The following is a 16,962-nucleotide window of genomic DNA, read 5'->3' as shown; positions in this document are numbered from 1 at the left end:
ATATATATAATAAATACAAACACACACACACACACACACACACTATATTTTTAATCTAATAAAATTCACTAGATCTTGAATTCTAACATTTTTCCTAAAATTGCAAGATATTTACTCATGCTACAGAATCATAAGTACACTGCAATAAATCCAACTATAAAGACACAATATCATTATGCTCTTTATATTTTCAAGTTGGCTTTTCAATAATTTTCTCAAGATTATGTTTACATTTTATCCAAGATAATAAATGAAAAGAAAAGTAACAATGTTTATTATGTATTAGGTTTTAAGTTTAAGAAATCTTATTCAATCTTCACAGGAACCCTATATTTTTTCTAACACTAAAAATTCACTAAAGTACATCTTGAATTCCAGTGCTTCCAAAAATTACAAGACTATCATGTGAAAAATGTATCTTAAGTTCACTAAAATACATCAGAATATGTAGACTAATATTACACATAGGATGTTTTCAATGTCAAAATAGCTTGAAATCTTTCCCCCAGAATGTATCATAAACAAGTCAATGACTCCTTTTTATCCATATATTTTCATATATATATTATATATATATTTATATGGAATATATATTTCATATATATTTTATCCATATATTCCAAATATTATGGAAATAATATTTTGGCCATAGCTAGCATCAAAGTAAGTAGGCTGTAGCATGATCATGTAGGCTATTGTGACTTACTTACCATCTAAATTGGACTACCACACAGTCATTCTAATCTATGCAGCAAATACTTTTCAAATCAGGCCAAATAAAATTTCCCAATGACCAGATAATAATCCACTGGATATCAATATTTGAAGGTTACACCTCAGAAAAGAAAAAGGGCTTACTTAAGGTGATTAAATAAATTACTTGAAGATCACCTCCCAAAGGCTCAGAACTCAACAGAGCTGATGGCAAGTCAACCAAATCTCTTCTAGAATTACAATAAATATGGCTAACATTTATTGACTACTTATTCTTTGTCAGATACTGTCTCATGAGCTTTATATGTACCAACTCGTGCAATTCTTGTAAAGTCCTATTATCCCTACTTTAGAAAAAAGGAAAGTGAAGTACAAAGACTTTTAGCAAATTTGCTTAAATTTATACAGTTAAGTAATGGCAGTCAGAGTCCATTTTGCAAGAGACTTCAGATTTTACACATGGTAAAAAAAATACAAACACTACAGAAAGGTACACAACAGAATCTGTCATCCCTCTCCCACTTTTGGGTTAGAGTTACTGTTTCTCCATACCACCACCAAATGCATGCGTGTGTGTGTGTGTGTGTGTGTGTGTGTGTGTGTGTGTGTGTGTGACATAAATAGATTAGTGATAAATATTTAGATTTTAGTTTTTATTATACATACGTATAGATATATACATATTTCAAACTTGTTCAAATTTATTTATAAAATAAACTCTGTGCGATAAAATTACTATATCAAGGATTATGTGCATTACAATTTTTTAAAAGATCTTATTTGTTTGAAAGTGCACGTGCAATCCAAGCTGAAACTGTTGAGTGGAGACTTAACCAACTGAGCCACCTGGACGCCCTTGTGCATTACAATTTTGATACACACTATCAAACTACCCTACAAAAAGGTTGCAATGATTTATAACCCTACCAAAAATGTGAATACTCAAAATATAACTTTTACTAAATTTACAGTGTATCTAATAGGCAAACAGTTAAAAGTGTTGAATGAATGAACTATTGGCACTCCTAATTATCTATATTTTAAGTATGCTTGAGGGGCTTTGGGATATTATGAACAAGAACATCTTGGAAAGAGCACTGAACAAGAATCTGGAGAACTGGGGCAATGCCATTACCACAGTAACAGGGGCCAACATTGTCTCTGCACACTTTCATCTATACCTCCCCAGTGCACAGTGATATCCAACTAAGTCAAATGAAACTCGAGACCCAACCTTAGGTCTTCTGGTTTTCCTTTAATGCTTACACCATTTGGCTGTATCTTCTGTCCCTTGGAATAAAAAAGTCTTAATTGATATACCAAATGGGTCATCATCTACACCTGTGTGAAGGACTAGGCTAAATATGTTAGGAGTACAAAGGTTCTATAATAAAAATGACAGGAAAAGGTTAGCTATTTCTTCACTATATCTCACAAGATAAAAGAAAAAAAGATTTCTTTTCACCATTCTATTAACTTATTAGAAGTTAAAGACAAGATTTAAAGATTAGGAAAACACGCAAGGTTAATGAATATAGCAAACTTTATTCCCTCATATGCCATTCTTTACACATTTGCCAACAAGATCTGATAAAAAGGTAAATCGGATCACATTACTTGCCATTCTGGCTCTGCTTAGAATCCTACAAAGTTAGGTTCCTTACCATGACCTAAAAACCCTGGTTTCCCACCTACCTCCTCAACTATTTTCTACTACCCTCCCCTCTGACTTACTCTGCTGAAAGCACATTTGCCATCTTTTCATCATTCCCTGAACATGCCGCTTTCTGCTTTAGGACTTTAGTTCTGACTCTTCCCTCTGTCTATAAGGCTCTGATCCAGTATCTTCCCACGCCTGGCTTCCTTTTGTTATTCACATCTCTTTTCAAACAGCCCCTCTTCTGACTTTCCCTGATGACTCCAAAGAAAGAAATCTTACCTCCACTCCACTCTCCCTCCATTCCATTCCTTATTTTATTTCCCTCATATTACTTGTCACCATCTAAATTTTTCACCACTCTATTAAGTGGGTCTAGAACAGTGCTTCTAAACAAATATTTGCTGAACAATTAGGTGAAAAGCACAGAAAAATAATAAACCACTTTGACTATAGCAAAGACAGGAACTAAACATTAGAAAGTCAGAAAGAAAACAGAGTAAGATGACTATTCTGGCCCTACTTATTCAGTTTGGTTGGTAATATGAATACAAGAAATATAGGTAATTGGAAATTTAAATGCATGGAAATGGATAAATCAGTTAAGTGAAGCCCTAATGGCTGGATTAAATTAATGCATTTTGTTAAAAACCATTCTCTGGAGGACATTTACTTATGGTGAGAAAATATTTCTCTATTTGGCTTTCTTTTTAATTATTCATAACAAAATATAATTAGGAAATATAACTCTACTAACTAAGGTTTTAAATTTAAATTTCAAAGTAATTTCATTCTAGGTTAAATCAAAAAGTTCTTATCATCTGCTTCACTTGGCAGAAAATTGGCCACAGGAAAATATTCATGGCATCCTTTTGCAGGAGACAGATTTTTCTCATTCAGAAATTTTAAAATACATCCTCAATCTTTAAATTCTTAGGCCTTTGGCCGTCTCTTCAACAAATGAAACTATTTGATAGCATTCAAATACTTCAAACATCAAAAAATTAAAACCGAATAGTTCACACATGTCAATAATCAAGTGTGTCTCTTATTACTACTTCCCTGTCTCATCTTGTGATATCAGGCATGTAAATGACTTTGTTATTAAATGTACTTATCTTTTAATAAAGTTCCTTATTTAAGCTGAAACTTAAACTGGGATAGGCAGATGGGATAGGAACCTCAGGCAATCCAGTTTCATTTCTGCAAGAAAGAACTTTTCTTGCTAACTTTTCCAATGTGTGGTAAATGACAAACATCACTTGGTAGCCATATTATATTTGTTTGACTGTATTTCAGTAACAGTAATATCTTAAACTACAAGAAAAGGGGAGATTTCTAAGCAAAGAAATTTTATTAAGCTCAACCACATAGAATTTATCCTATTTTTAGATAACAGAGGGAATAAATATTTCAGTAAAATGTTACTAGGCTATTTTACTGATTTTTATTTAATGACCCAAGAATCAAAGTAGACTTTGACTCAGTTATCTGAAGAAGTCTAAAAACAATATAAGAGGCATGATTTATGCCTTGCAGAACTAAAGAATAAAGAAATACTATTATTTTCATGAAAATTATACACATTGTAAAATTTTTATTCAAAATAGACGAAGAGTCTAAAAATTCCATTTTCCTTTCTCTCTTTCTGTTTTCTTTTTTTTTTTTTTTTTTTTTTAATATTTTATTTATTTATTTGACAGACAGAGATCACAAGTAGGCAGAGCAGCAGGCAGAGAGAGAGGAGGAAGCAGGCTCCCTGCCGAGCAGAGAGCCCAATGCGGGGCTCGATCCCAGGACCCTGGGATCATGACCTGAGCCGAAGGCAGAGGCTTTAACCCACTGAGCCACCCAGGCGCCCCTCTTTCTGTTTTCTTTTGAACTGTCATATGATAATCAAACCTCCTCACTGCCTAGCTCAGTGACAGACATATAGGAAGTAGTTAATGTATCCTTTGGGAATGACTTAATTTCTTGCCCCAATCACTCATAACCCACCAATACCAGTCAACTTAATGATACCAGATATATATTGATAATGTTAAAAGAAACCTAAGACACTGACCTAGGCTTACATATTTTCACATGTAAGTATCATTCAACATATTAAAATTTCTTCTCTGAAAAAGTTTAAAAAGACAAAAGGTCATTCAATAATTAAGACACACAGTTTCATACCTAATCACTGGAACTGAATGGGTAATATATACTGAGATCATATTAAAAAGTCAGTACAATCCACAACTTATGAATTACAGTTAATACCCTAAGAAGCTGAAAGAATGTACAATGGGAGAGGAAAAAATATCTAAATCAGCTTTTAGAAATGGATGTGAAATATACAGATTAGGATTAAAAACAAAACATGACTGATGTACCTTTGCTGAACTATGAAGCTCTTACTACCCTAAAATTACAATATCTCCATCTGTTAATCTGACACAAACAAGCTGATAAATGAAATCAGAACAACAGTGTATTCTGGCAAAACCAGAAGTTTCCTGAAAGCCTAGAAAAATATGTCCACAACAGATGGATCACTTAGAAAATAAATACATCAATCTGTCAAACTGCATATTATTCTAATTCCCTAAATTAAAATCAGTAGGAGTTCCACTTTCCAATGTCTGTGACATTAGGAAGGCCAAAAAGGAAAAACCTAAAGATTCACATAAATATATCTGTTATGACCTCAAGTGCCATACTGTTAGGTTTCCTGTTAAACATACTAAATTTAGGTAAAGTCCTTACCAGTTAACTTCTTCACAGGTTGGAGCCGAACACTGATAGACTGATGTGTGAGTAAGGGGGAGGATGGAAGAGAGCGAGACATGCCCTCCATAATCCGAATGTGCTGCATACCTTCACTCACTGGAAGTGGCGGAACGGCGTAGTCTGGCTCAAAAGCACAGTCGCTTTCTGTGGAGATGCCACCTGTTAGGACAGGAAAGGATCGAACAAGAGAGCTGATAAGAAAAGATTCTTCTCTGTTAAAATCTACCTTTTAAGATAATTCAGAACATCATATACCCACGTTGATTTTCACTGTGAAAAGCCAAATAAGGTTATTTTCAACACCCAAATTCTTTTCTATACTTACTAAATGGACACTTAACACCAGGTTTAGCACTAGGAAATTAAACATGGATAAAATAAGGCTCTTCCTTATAAGGGCTCACTGCCCCATGAATGATACAGTCCCATAAAGAAATAATTATGGTACAACGCAGTAAGTGTTACAATTAGAGCACTGGTCTTCGATATTTTCCCCCTGATAAAAACCATAAAAGAAGATATTCACCTGCTTGATAATCCAATATGTATAATTGCTAGTAGGACCAATGTAACTCTATTTCTCACTCTTTTCTTAAAGAAAGTAGTGAAAATACAAGTAGGAAAGCTGACACTATTATACGGTGATTTTTGAATCTGCTTTGATTTTTTTAAAAAAATTATGTATTTCTACCTATATCCTGTTGACTTCTACTTCTAATAATGGCAGAGTATATACTTCAGACCAACTTTTCCCTAAGAAAAACTAGAACTATACATATATTTTAAAATCCTCCTGGGCACTGAAGAGTTAATAGCATGATGAAGGATTACAAAAAGAAAAAAAAATTGGTGGGGGGGGGGAGGACTGAAGCCTGGTATTTGTGGCTACTTTTTACTTAGTGGCATCTAAGAGGCTAAGAAGCTATTGACAGTTTTAAAGAGCTGGAAGGGCAAATATTGAAATGCAGAGAAAACCAATATACAGAAGGGAAAGCTGGTAAAATTCCAACACTTTTGTTTGGAAGCCCAAAGGGCTACACTCTAGGAGTAAGTATGAACCAAAGCTAGTCTGGCCTTTAACAGGAAGAAAAGCTCAGCTCGAAATGTCTACCACAAAATTAAATTAAGGCAATCTTGGATTGCTAATGCCTACCAAAAACTAATACAAATCCTCTTAGAGGGAGACAAATTGTCATAGTTCTCAAATTACTGCTATAATTTTTCATACACAGTATCTGGCCCTTAATTAACAAACACAAAGAGGTAAAACAATACGAAAAAAGTAAATCAGAAAGACCATTCAAAAGAGATAGTCTCACAAGGGATAGAGATTATGGAGCAACGAGGCACAGAATTTAAAGTAGTATACTTAATTAACATCTGAAAGATTTAAATAATTTGAAATAAATTTAACCAAGGATGTGAAAGATCCACACACTGAAAACTGTAAGACTTTGATGAAAGAAACTGAAGAATAAGTGGAAAGATATCCCAAGTTCATGGACCAGAAGAATTAGTACTGTTAAAATATCCATACGCCTGGGTGGCTCAGTAGGTTAAAGCCTCTGCCTTCGGCTCAGGTCATGATCCGAGTCCTGGGATCGAGCCCCACGTCAGGCTCTCTGCTCAGCTGGGAGCCTGCTTCTCTGCCTGCTTGTGATCTCTGTCAAATGAGTAAATAAAACCTTTAAAAAAATAAATAAAATAAAATATCCATATAACCCAAAGTCATCTAGAGGTTCAGTGGAACCCCTATTAAGTTTCCAATAGCATTTTTATAGAAGTAGAGAAAAGCAATTCTAAAATTTTTATGAAATCACAAAAGACGTTAAGTAACTACAGCAATTCTCAGAGAGAGAAAAACAAAGTGGGAGCTATCACACTTCCTAATTTCAAAGTATATTACAAAGCTATAGTAACCAGCATATCATACGTGTATGGTCAACTAATCTTTGACAAGGGCACCAAGGATATACAATGGGGAAATGAAAGTCTTTTGAATAAACAGCGCTGGGAAAACTGAAAAGCCACGTGAAAAGAATGAAACTGGATCCTTATCTTATACTATATACAAAAATCAACTGAAAAATGGGTTAAAGACAAACATAAGACCTGATGCCATAAAACTTCTAAACAAAAACACAGGAGAAAAACTCCTTGAAATTGGTCTTGGCAATGGTTTTTTGGATTTGACACCAAAAGCACAGGCAACAAAAGCAAAAGTAAGCAGGTGAGACTACATCGAATGAAAAGTTTCTGCAGAGCAAAGTAAATAATAAAATGAAAAAGCAACCTGTGGAACCAGACAAAATATTTGCAAACCATACATCCTTAGGGTTAATATCCAAAATACATAAGAAACTCATACTCGGGGCGCCTGGGTGGTTCAGTGGGTTAAAGCCTCTCTACCTTCGGTTCAGGTCATGATCCTGGAATCATGGATCCCATGAGTCCTGGGATCAAGCCCCACATCAGGCTCTCTGCTCAGCAGGGAGCCTGCTTCCCCCACCCTCCCACCGCCTGCCTCTCTGCCTACTTGTGATCTCTCTCTCTCTCTCTGTCAAATAAATAAAAATAAAATCTTAAAAAAAAAAAAGAAAGAAACTCATACTCAATAGCAAAAACACAAACAACCTATATTATAAAATGGGCAAGAGACGAGAATAAACATTTTTCCAAAGCAGACACACAAATAGCCAACAGGCACATAAAAAGATGTTCAATATCACTAACCATCAGGAAAATGCAAATCAAAACCACTATAAGATTCCACCTCACACCTGTTAAGACAGCTATTATCAAAAAGTCAAGTCAAAGGCTAACAAGTGTTGGCACTGATGTGGAGAAAAGGGATCCCTTGTACACTGTTGATGGCAATGTAAATTGGTATAACCATTAAGTAAAACAACACGGGATCTTCAAAAAATTAAAAATATAACTACCACATGACCAAGCAGTCCTACTTCTGAGTATATACTAAAGGAAATAAAACTATCATTCCAAAGAGGGATTATTATTCATAGTAGACACAATCTGGAACAACCTCAGTGTTTGTCAAATGACAGATGAAGAAAATGTGATTTACACACACACACACACACACACACACACAAATGAATATTACTCATCCATAAAAGAGAAGGAAATCCTGCTGCTTATAACAACATGGATGAATCTAGAAAATATTATGCTAAGTCAAATAAGCCAGACACAGAAAGATAAATACTGCATAATTTCATTTATATGTGTAATCTAAAAAATAAAGCCAAACTCATAGTAAAGAGAGGTGAATGGTGACTACCTGGGCTAAGGAGATGAGGGGAAAAGAGAGATGTTGTTCAGTAATTAGTTAAGTAAATTCTGGAGATCTAATGGACAGCATGATGACTAGCAGTGATAATAATAATACACTGTATACTTGAAATTTCCTAAGTGAGTAGATCTCAGGTATTCTCACATATGCACAGGAAGGATAATTTTATGAAGTAATGGATACTGAATTAGTGTGATGTGGTACTTATTTCACAATGTATACATTTATCAAAATAACATGTTATATATCTTAAATATATGCAATTTGTATTTCTCAATCATACCTCAATAAACCTGGGGTAAAAGAGTGGAAAATTTTAAAAAACAAGCAGATGGTCTTACATGAAATGATGGTAATGTGGTTTATACTGAGAAGTAAAATTAAATCAAGTGGGGATGCCTGGGTGACTCAGTTGGTTAAGCTGCTACCTTCAACTCAGGTCATGATCCCAGGGGTCTTGGGATAGAGTCCCACATCAGCCTCCCTGCTCCGTGGGGACTCTGCTTCTCCCTCTCTCTCTACCGCTGTTCCCCACTAGTGCATGCTCTCTCTCTCTCTCTGACAAATAAATAAATAAAATATTTTTTAAAAAATTAAAGCAAGTGTCTCACTTAGGTTCCCAATTGTGTTATAGTTGTAATTTCATCATATGCAATTCTAACTCATTTAAAAAACCTACCATGGGGAGCCGAGATGGTTAAGCATCTGCCTTGAGCTCAGGTCATGATCTCCGGTTTCTGGGATTGAGCCCCATGTCAGACTCCTTGCTCATTGGGAAGCTCCCTCTCCCTTTGCTTCTCCCCCTGCTCATGCTCTCTCTCTGTATCTATTTCAAATGAATAAGTAAAATCTTAAAAAAAAAAAAACAAACCACCAAAAACGATTGTGATATATCATGCATTATAACATAACCAATCTCTAATTAAGGGCCACTTACACAACTCTTTCCATAGTATTTCTATAGATAATACATATAGTATTACTGGATCAAAGTGCTGAGAGTTTCCACCGAAATACTGACTAAATACTGAGAAATACTGACTAAATGCTGTATCAAGTCTGTGTAGGAGAGCCTGGATGGCTCAGTTGGTTGAATATTCTACTCTTGGTTTTGGGTCAGATCATGATCTCATGAGTCTTAAGAGATCAGGCCCATGTTGGCCTCCGAGCTCAGTGGGGAGTGTGCTTGAAATTTCTCTCCCTCTGTCCCACCCCCACTCGCTTTATCTCTCTTGTGCCCTCTCTCAAATAAATAAATGAATCTTTAAAAAAAAAGTCTGTGTCATGTTGCATGTAAAAAAGGAGGGGGTAGTAGTATGCATAAATATTTGGAGAAAATAAAACTAAGAATTAAAATTATAAAAATAAAAACTCAACAGATGAATTGAAAAACAGATTAGACAGAGATGAAGAGATAATTAGTAAACTGGAAGACAAAAGGTTTATACATCAAAAGACACTATAACAAGAGTGTGAATGGGGGCACCTGGATGGCTCAGTTTGTTAAGCATCTGCTCTTTGCTCAGGTTATGGTCTCAGTGTTCTGGAATCAAGCCCTGGGTCCTTGGGCTCCCTGCTCAGCGGGGAGTCTGCTTCCTCTGCCCCTCCTCTGCCACCACCTTCTACTCCCCGCCCCATGCACATACATGCTCTCTCTCTCAAAAAAAAAAAAAAAAAAAAAAAGGTGTGAAAAGACAACCCCTAGAATGGCAGAAAATATGTGCAAATCATGTATCTAAAAAGAGTCTAGAATCCAGACTATATAAAGAACTTCTACAACTCAAGAACAAAGTGATAATGCAATTTAAAAACAGGAAAAAGATCTGAATAGACATCTCTCTGAAGAAGAGATACAAATGGACAAAAAGCACATGAAAAGGTACTCGGCATCATTAATCATTATGGAATGTAAATCAGTAGTCACAGTGAGATATCGCTTTATACCCAGTAGGATAGCGATTAAAACAAAACAAAAACAGACAACAAAAAAGTTTTGTTGAGAATGTAGAGAAGTCAGTTAGTACCCTAATACAATGCTGGTAGGAATATAGATGGTATGACTGCTGTGTAAAACAGAGTGCTGTTCCTCAGAAAGTTAAACACAGAATAACCCAGCCATCCCACTTCTGTGTATACACCCAAAAGCAATGAAAACAAGTTTTCAAGCAAAAACCTGAAAGTGAATGTTCATAGCAGCATTAGTCACAATATTCAAAAGTGGAAACAACTAAATGTCATGAACTGGTGAATGGATAAACAAAATGTGGTATATTTATATAATTGAATATTCTTGGCAATAAAAAGAAGCTAGCCCGAATCACGCTACAGTATTGATAAACCTTGAAAATATTATGTTTAAGTGAAAAAAAAAAAACACAAAAGGTCACACGTTGTAAGATTCCATTTATATGAAATGTTCAGAATAGGCAAATCTAGAGAAAAAGTAGACTATGATTGCCAGGGACTACAAGGAGGAAGGAATGGAGAATGACTGCTTATGAGGTACAGAATTTCCTTTTGGAGTGATGAATGCAATAATGTTTGCAAAACATTATAAATGTGTTAAAAGCCACTGAATAAAAATAATACATTTTTAAACGGTGAATTTTACTTCAATAAAAAAATTTTATGTAGATACTTACCACCTACTCACATATTTATTCAAACCGAGAAACCTAGTAAATTGTTATTAATTTCTTCCTGGCACATCCCTTTGCAACAAATGCATTAGAAGTTCTACAGATTATCAGTATAAATTTCAAATCAGCTATACTCTCTCCATTTTTCCTAGCATTACCACAGTCCAGACCACTATTATTTTCCTCCAAGATTCTGTTGGCAGAAATACAGAGTTTATTCCTTATCCTTGGAGCTTAGACATTTTACCGAGATTCGACTTAACTTTTTTCTTCTCGTTAGTCTCTGGGTCCTTTCTTTGATTATGTTGACTAATTCTTCTCTTCCAACTATTCTTTTTCTCTCTCTGGAACAATGATCAGATGGATATAGTATCTCCTAGACATATTTTTCAAGTCTCTCTTTCTCTCATAATAGATTTCTAATCTTTGGGCATTCGTGAATAGACTTGAGACTGAATTATATTGAATTACAATATTTTATGTTTACACACAGAGAGTCATGCTACTAATATAATTCCCTAACTGAGGAATCCTTTTGTTGAGAAAAATCAGCATTATGTTTTTTAAAAGCAATGTATCTAGAAGAATGCATTTGATTTAGTGAAGCATCCCTCTTCATGTGAAATGTTCTAATATGAGAACTTGGTTGATAATTTTAGGATCTAATAATACTCCTTAAGGAATAATACTGCAATTAGTCCAGTCTGGATGTCCTAGTTCACTTTTCTACTTAAAAATATTTTCCTCCATATTCTTTGTCCTATAAATTGTGCTTGAACTCATGTAGCTAAAGAGGAAAAAAACTATGTTTCAAGTAAAGTACTGGTAAACATTAACAGAATTCAGCTACATTAGCCAGTTTTTCTTGAGTAACTAGCAACCTCAAAATCTCAGTAGTCTATAACATTTACTTTTCTCATGAGTCTGCAGACTCATGAGACTGTGAGTCTCACTGTGGGTCAGCTGAAGAAGGCTGAGCTATCAGGTTCAGAACTACTCCAGTGGGTCTGCAATACTGGGCCTAATCACTGAAGAGGTGGTGAATATGTGGGGCTGCTCCTCTCTAGGTAGATCACAAGCGTGTAGGAGGCCAAGTCAAACCAGTGGAGCATATTTAAGACCTCTGTTCACTGACATTTCACTTGGCCCATTTCAGTGGGAACTACAGCAAAGTTGCATGGCAAAAAGAACAGATGATTATTTTTTTTTTCAATGTTTAAGCAATGCTCCTCATTCATTCCTCATATGTTCAGCATATTTATTGAGTACCCATATTCTGGTGAAAGATAATAAGTAACATTTTTCCCAAATAAAAGTTACTGTAATAATGTGATAAAAATATGGCAGAATAAAATAACCTGCTTAAAAAATTGTTATGTTGGACACCTGGTGATTAAATATTCAAAGCTGAACTAAGAAAGCACAAGGACATCAAGTAGATGGACACTAAAGAAGCATCAGGAGTAATTATAATTCAATGAAAATTTCAGTCATCACTAAGTCTAATACAGAAGATTATTAGATATTAAAGCTCAAGTTAATAAATCCTTTAGTCAAAGGCAATACTTATTCTATAGAACAGCCTTCTAATTTTTCATATTACATGACTAACCACAAATAAAACTCACAAATCAAAACCTCCCGCATGATACTTCACTAACTACACATACGATTCATGAATTTTTCCGTTTATATATTATAATTTAATAAAAGTTTATTTTTTAAAAGCCTGGAAAATGAAAACTTTTAAAAGCACACCATCAAGGGGCGCCTGGGTGGCTCAGTGGGTTAAGCCGCTCAGGTCATGATCTCAGAGTCCTGGGATCAAGTCCCGCATCGGGCTCTCTGCTCAGCAGACAGCCTGCTTCCCTCTCTCTCTCTCTGGCTGCCTCTCCGTCTACTTGTGATTTCTCTCTGTCAAATTAATAAATAAAATCTTAAAAAAAAAAAAAGCACATCATCAAAATAGCATCATTAGAAACAATGAAATTAATCAGGAATAAACCTGACAAAATAAATACAATAGTACAATATTTGTATGCTAAGAACTATAAAACACTGATGAAAAATATCAAAAATCTAAATGGAGAGATAGAATTTGTTCATGGATCTGAAGATGGCTATCTTTATGATGCCTATTCTCAAAGTGATCTATAGATTTGAAGCAATTCCAGTGAAAATCCAGCAGGCAGTATTTTGGTAAAAATCAACAAGCTGATTTCATTTTTTTGAAACAACCCCAAGATCAAGAGTCTCATACTCTACTAACTGAGCCAGCCATGCACCTCTGGTTTTAAACTTTATACGTAAAAATTTCAAAAACACAGACAAAACAATTTTGAGCAAGGAAAAGCAAACTCTGAAGTCTCACAGGACCTAATTTCAAGACTAACTATAAAGTTATAGTAATCCAGACAGTATGCGGTACTGGCAAAAGAATGGACATGAAATCAATGGAACAGACTACAGAGTTCAGAAAAAGACTCATACAAATATAGTCAACTAATTTTTTTCCTTTTCCTTTTCTTTTTTGTTTTTTTTTTTTTTAGAAAGAAAGAGGAAGGAGAGAAGAGTAGAGGGAGAGAGAGTGAATCCCAGCTCCGCACTGGGCATAGAGCCCAACACAGGCCTCAATCTCACAACTCCGAGATCACAACCTGAGCCCAAATCAAGAGTTGGGTGATTGACTGAGCCATTCAGGCACCCTAGTCCACTAATTTTTGACACAAGAGTATGGACAACCTAATGTTCAAAGGATAATCTTTTCAACAAATAGCTTTGGAACAACTGGATATCCATACAGAAAAAACAAACCTTTACCTAAATCTTTATCACATACAAAAATCATGCTGAAATGGATCATAGACCTTACTGTAAAATTTAAAACTATAAAACTTCTAGAAGAATACACAGGAGAAAATCCAGATGAACTTGTGTCAGGCAAAGATTTATTACAATGAACCCAAAAAAGATGAGCTATTCAAGAAAAATTGGTAAGTTTTGGGATTCATAAATATTTATATATTTTAAAAATCTACTCTTCAAAAAGACACTGTTACAAAATGAAAATAAAACCAGTATCAACTGAAAGAATACATTTGCAAAACACATACATGTTAAAGGACTGGTATTTAGAATATAAGTAAAACTCTTAACTCAGTAACGAGAAACTACTCCAATTTTAAAAGTTGGCAGAAGATCTGAACTGACATTTCATTAAATAAGAGATATGGATGTCTGATAAACACGTGAAAAAACAATCACTAATCATTTGGGAAATACAAATTAGGAGATGTCTGGGACGCCTGGGTGGCTCAGTCGGTTAAGCAGCTGCCTTCGGCTCAGGTCATGATCCCAGCGTTCTGGGATCGAGTCCCACATCGGGCTCCTTGCTTGGCAGGGAGCCTGCTTCTCCCTCTGCCTCTAGCCTGCCACTCTGTCTGCCTGTGCTTGCGCTCTGTATCTCTCTCTCTCTCTAACAAATAAATAAAATCTTTAAAAAAAAAAAAAAATTAGGAGATGTCACTGTATATCTAGTGAAATGGCTAAAATTAAAAAACAAAATGCTGACCAGTGTTAACCTAATGCCTAATGCTACCAGGATTAACCTAAAGTTAACATTCACTCTTTTCCCCACCTCTCTCTCTTTTTTTTTTAAAGATTTTATTTATTTATTTGCTAGAGAGAGACCAAAAAAGGAGCCCAATGCAGGACTCGGTCCCAGCACCCTGCGATCAAGACCTGAGCCGAAGGCAGTGGCTTAACTGACTGAGCCACCCAGGTGTCCCCCTATTTTGTTTTCTTGATAGCACTTATCATGACCTAAAATTACCTGGTTCTTTTATGTCTCACTCCTCTAGAATGAAAGCATTATAATAGTAGAAATGTTTGGCTTGTTTATTGCTCCTGTCCTTTGGCCTGATTGAGAGCTGGGTAACTGGAGTTGCCCTTGGGTAGAGAGGGGTGGCATAGCTGACTCGGGCTCCCCGGCTTCTGTGGGGGCCCAGCTCTGACCCTTCCATCTGCCTGGATGCTCTGTCCTAAGGTCTCTTTTCAGTGTTTCTTCTTACCACCCTGATCTTAGTACAGAAAGAACATCTCTCCATACAGAGGCTTTACTGCACTGGCTAAGATCTCCAGACACAGATGAAGAAAGTAGTGAGAGCAGATATCAGAGAGGGAATGCTTTCAGCTTTTCACTACAGTGTCTGCATAAATCAGATGCAAATAGAAGGGAATCTTAATGAGATAAACTCTATCAATATAATCTATGTGGAAAAGCCTTCAGAAGAAGCACTAATCTTATTTTGCAAGAGGAATCATTAAGAGAAACAAATCACGAATATAAGAATTCTAAGAAAGCCTTAAGTAACCATTATTTTCTTCAAAGAAAAAGGAGAATTAAAACGAAGGGTTCTTCAAATAATTTCAGAGCAGACAAGCATCTGGTCTATAGTCATCCTCAAAATATACAAGAGATTTCACACTGGAGACAAACTTTATTAATGTCTGGTCTTGTGGTACACAAGAGAATACACACTGGGCAGAAACTATGAACAAAAAGACTAAAAGAAAGCCTTCAGCAGGATCATTCATTTTACTTCTTACCAGGGCATCCACAATGGGGAGAAAATTCTACAACCACAAATGACTGAGAAAAAGCCTTCAGTAGGAAAGTAAGCTCACAGGCCTATGTGAATACACACAGAGGAGAAACACCATGACTGTGATGAATTCAGAAAAGCCTTCTAAGGAAACCTTAAACTTACCAAACATATGCAAGTACATCCTGGGAAGAAAGTCTATGAATGCAATGATTGTGAAAAAGTTTTTAGAAGTCACTCATCCCACGGGAAAAATGTGAGCACACAAACTGAAGAGAAGCTTTATACATATATATAGAATGTGGGAAAGGTTTCAATGATCCCTCTTGCCTTTACATGAGAACTCACACTGGAAAGAGATCTATGAATATACACCATGTGGGAGAGCCTTCAACCCCAAATCTTCCTTTGTTCTACATAAGAGAATTAATACAAAGAAACAAGTCATATGAGTGTTTTATAAGTATCAGTAAAGTTATATCTTTGGAAAAACATGATTAGGTTCCTGTTCTAGAAAAGATGGAATAAATATATTCCACATTTACTCTCCCACTGAATGCAACTTAAACCCTTGAAAGAAAGCAGAGAGCTCACTTCCAGCTTCCTTATAGGACTACAGAGCACTTCCCCTGTCCCACACTTTACCATTACATTACTACTTAGCACAACTCATTTTACCAAGAACGCCATGTCTACCTTTCAGCAGAAAGTTAAACGCCATACTAAAAGGCAAAAAATACAATTTGAAGAGAAAGAATATGTGTCAAACCAGAAACAGATATGGCAGGGATGTCAGAATTACCAAACTGTGAGTTTTAAAAATGTAATACTTAGACATGATTCTAACAAAATATGTTTAAGAACTATATGAGGAAAACTACAAAACTCTGATAAAAGAATTTTAAAAGATCTAAATACATGGAAAGATATTTCATGTTCATGGAAAGAAAGAATTAATATTGTCAAAATGTCAGATCTCCTAGGAAATTATCTTGTTAATATTGACAAACTGATCCTAAAGTTTATATGCAGAGGCAAAAGACCCCAAAAGTAAACTCAATATTTGAAGAAGGATAAAAAGTCAGGGAACAGACATTACTGAACTTCAAAACTTACTGCAAAGCTACAGTAACTAAGGCAGTGTCATAGTGGTGAAAGAACAGAAAAATAGATTGATATAAGAAAATGGAGAGTCCAGGGATGCCTGGGTGGCTCAGTAGTTAAGTCGCTGCCTTCCGCTCAGGTCATGATCCCAGCTTC

General features: G+C 35.4%; 1 protein-coding gene across 11 annotated transcripts in view; it reads right to left on the bottom strand.

Moving 5' to 3' along the window:
* TANC2 (tetratricopeptide repeat, ankyrin repeat and coiled-coil containing 2) overlaps nt 1–16,962 on the bottom strand; it is a 360,787-nt gene that overhangs the window by 228,617 nt on the left and 115,208 nt on the right. For 7 of the 11 annotated variants that reach the window (XM_082706545.1, XM_082706542.1, XM_082706548.1 and 4 more), the window contains one exon: nt 5,123–5,305. In XM_082706545.1, coding sequence (XP_082562671.1) covers nt 5,123–5,305 — 183 coding nt within the window. The remainder of the gene's footprint in view (nt 1–5,122; nt 5,306–16,962) is intronic. The other 4 variants (XM_082706546.1, XM_082706544.1, XM_082706547.1 and 1 more) reach the window with 1 other exon arrangement.

The sequence above is a fragment of the Mustela nivalis genome, assembly GCF_964662115.1.
Source record: "Mustela nivalis genome assembly, chromosome: 17".
Classification (NCBI taxonomy): Eukaryota; Metazoa; Chordata; class Mammalia; order Carnivora; family Mustelidae; genus Mustela; species Mustela nivalis.
The sequence above is the reverse complement of the archived record's forward strand: the minus strand, read 5'-3'. Positions and strand labels throughout refer to the sequence as shown.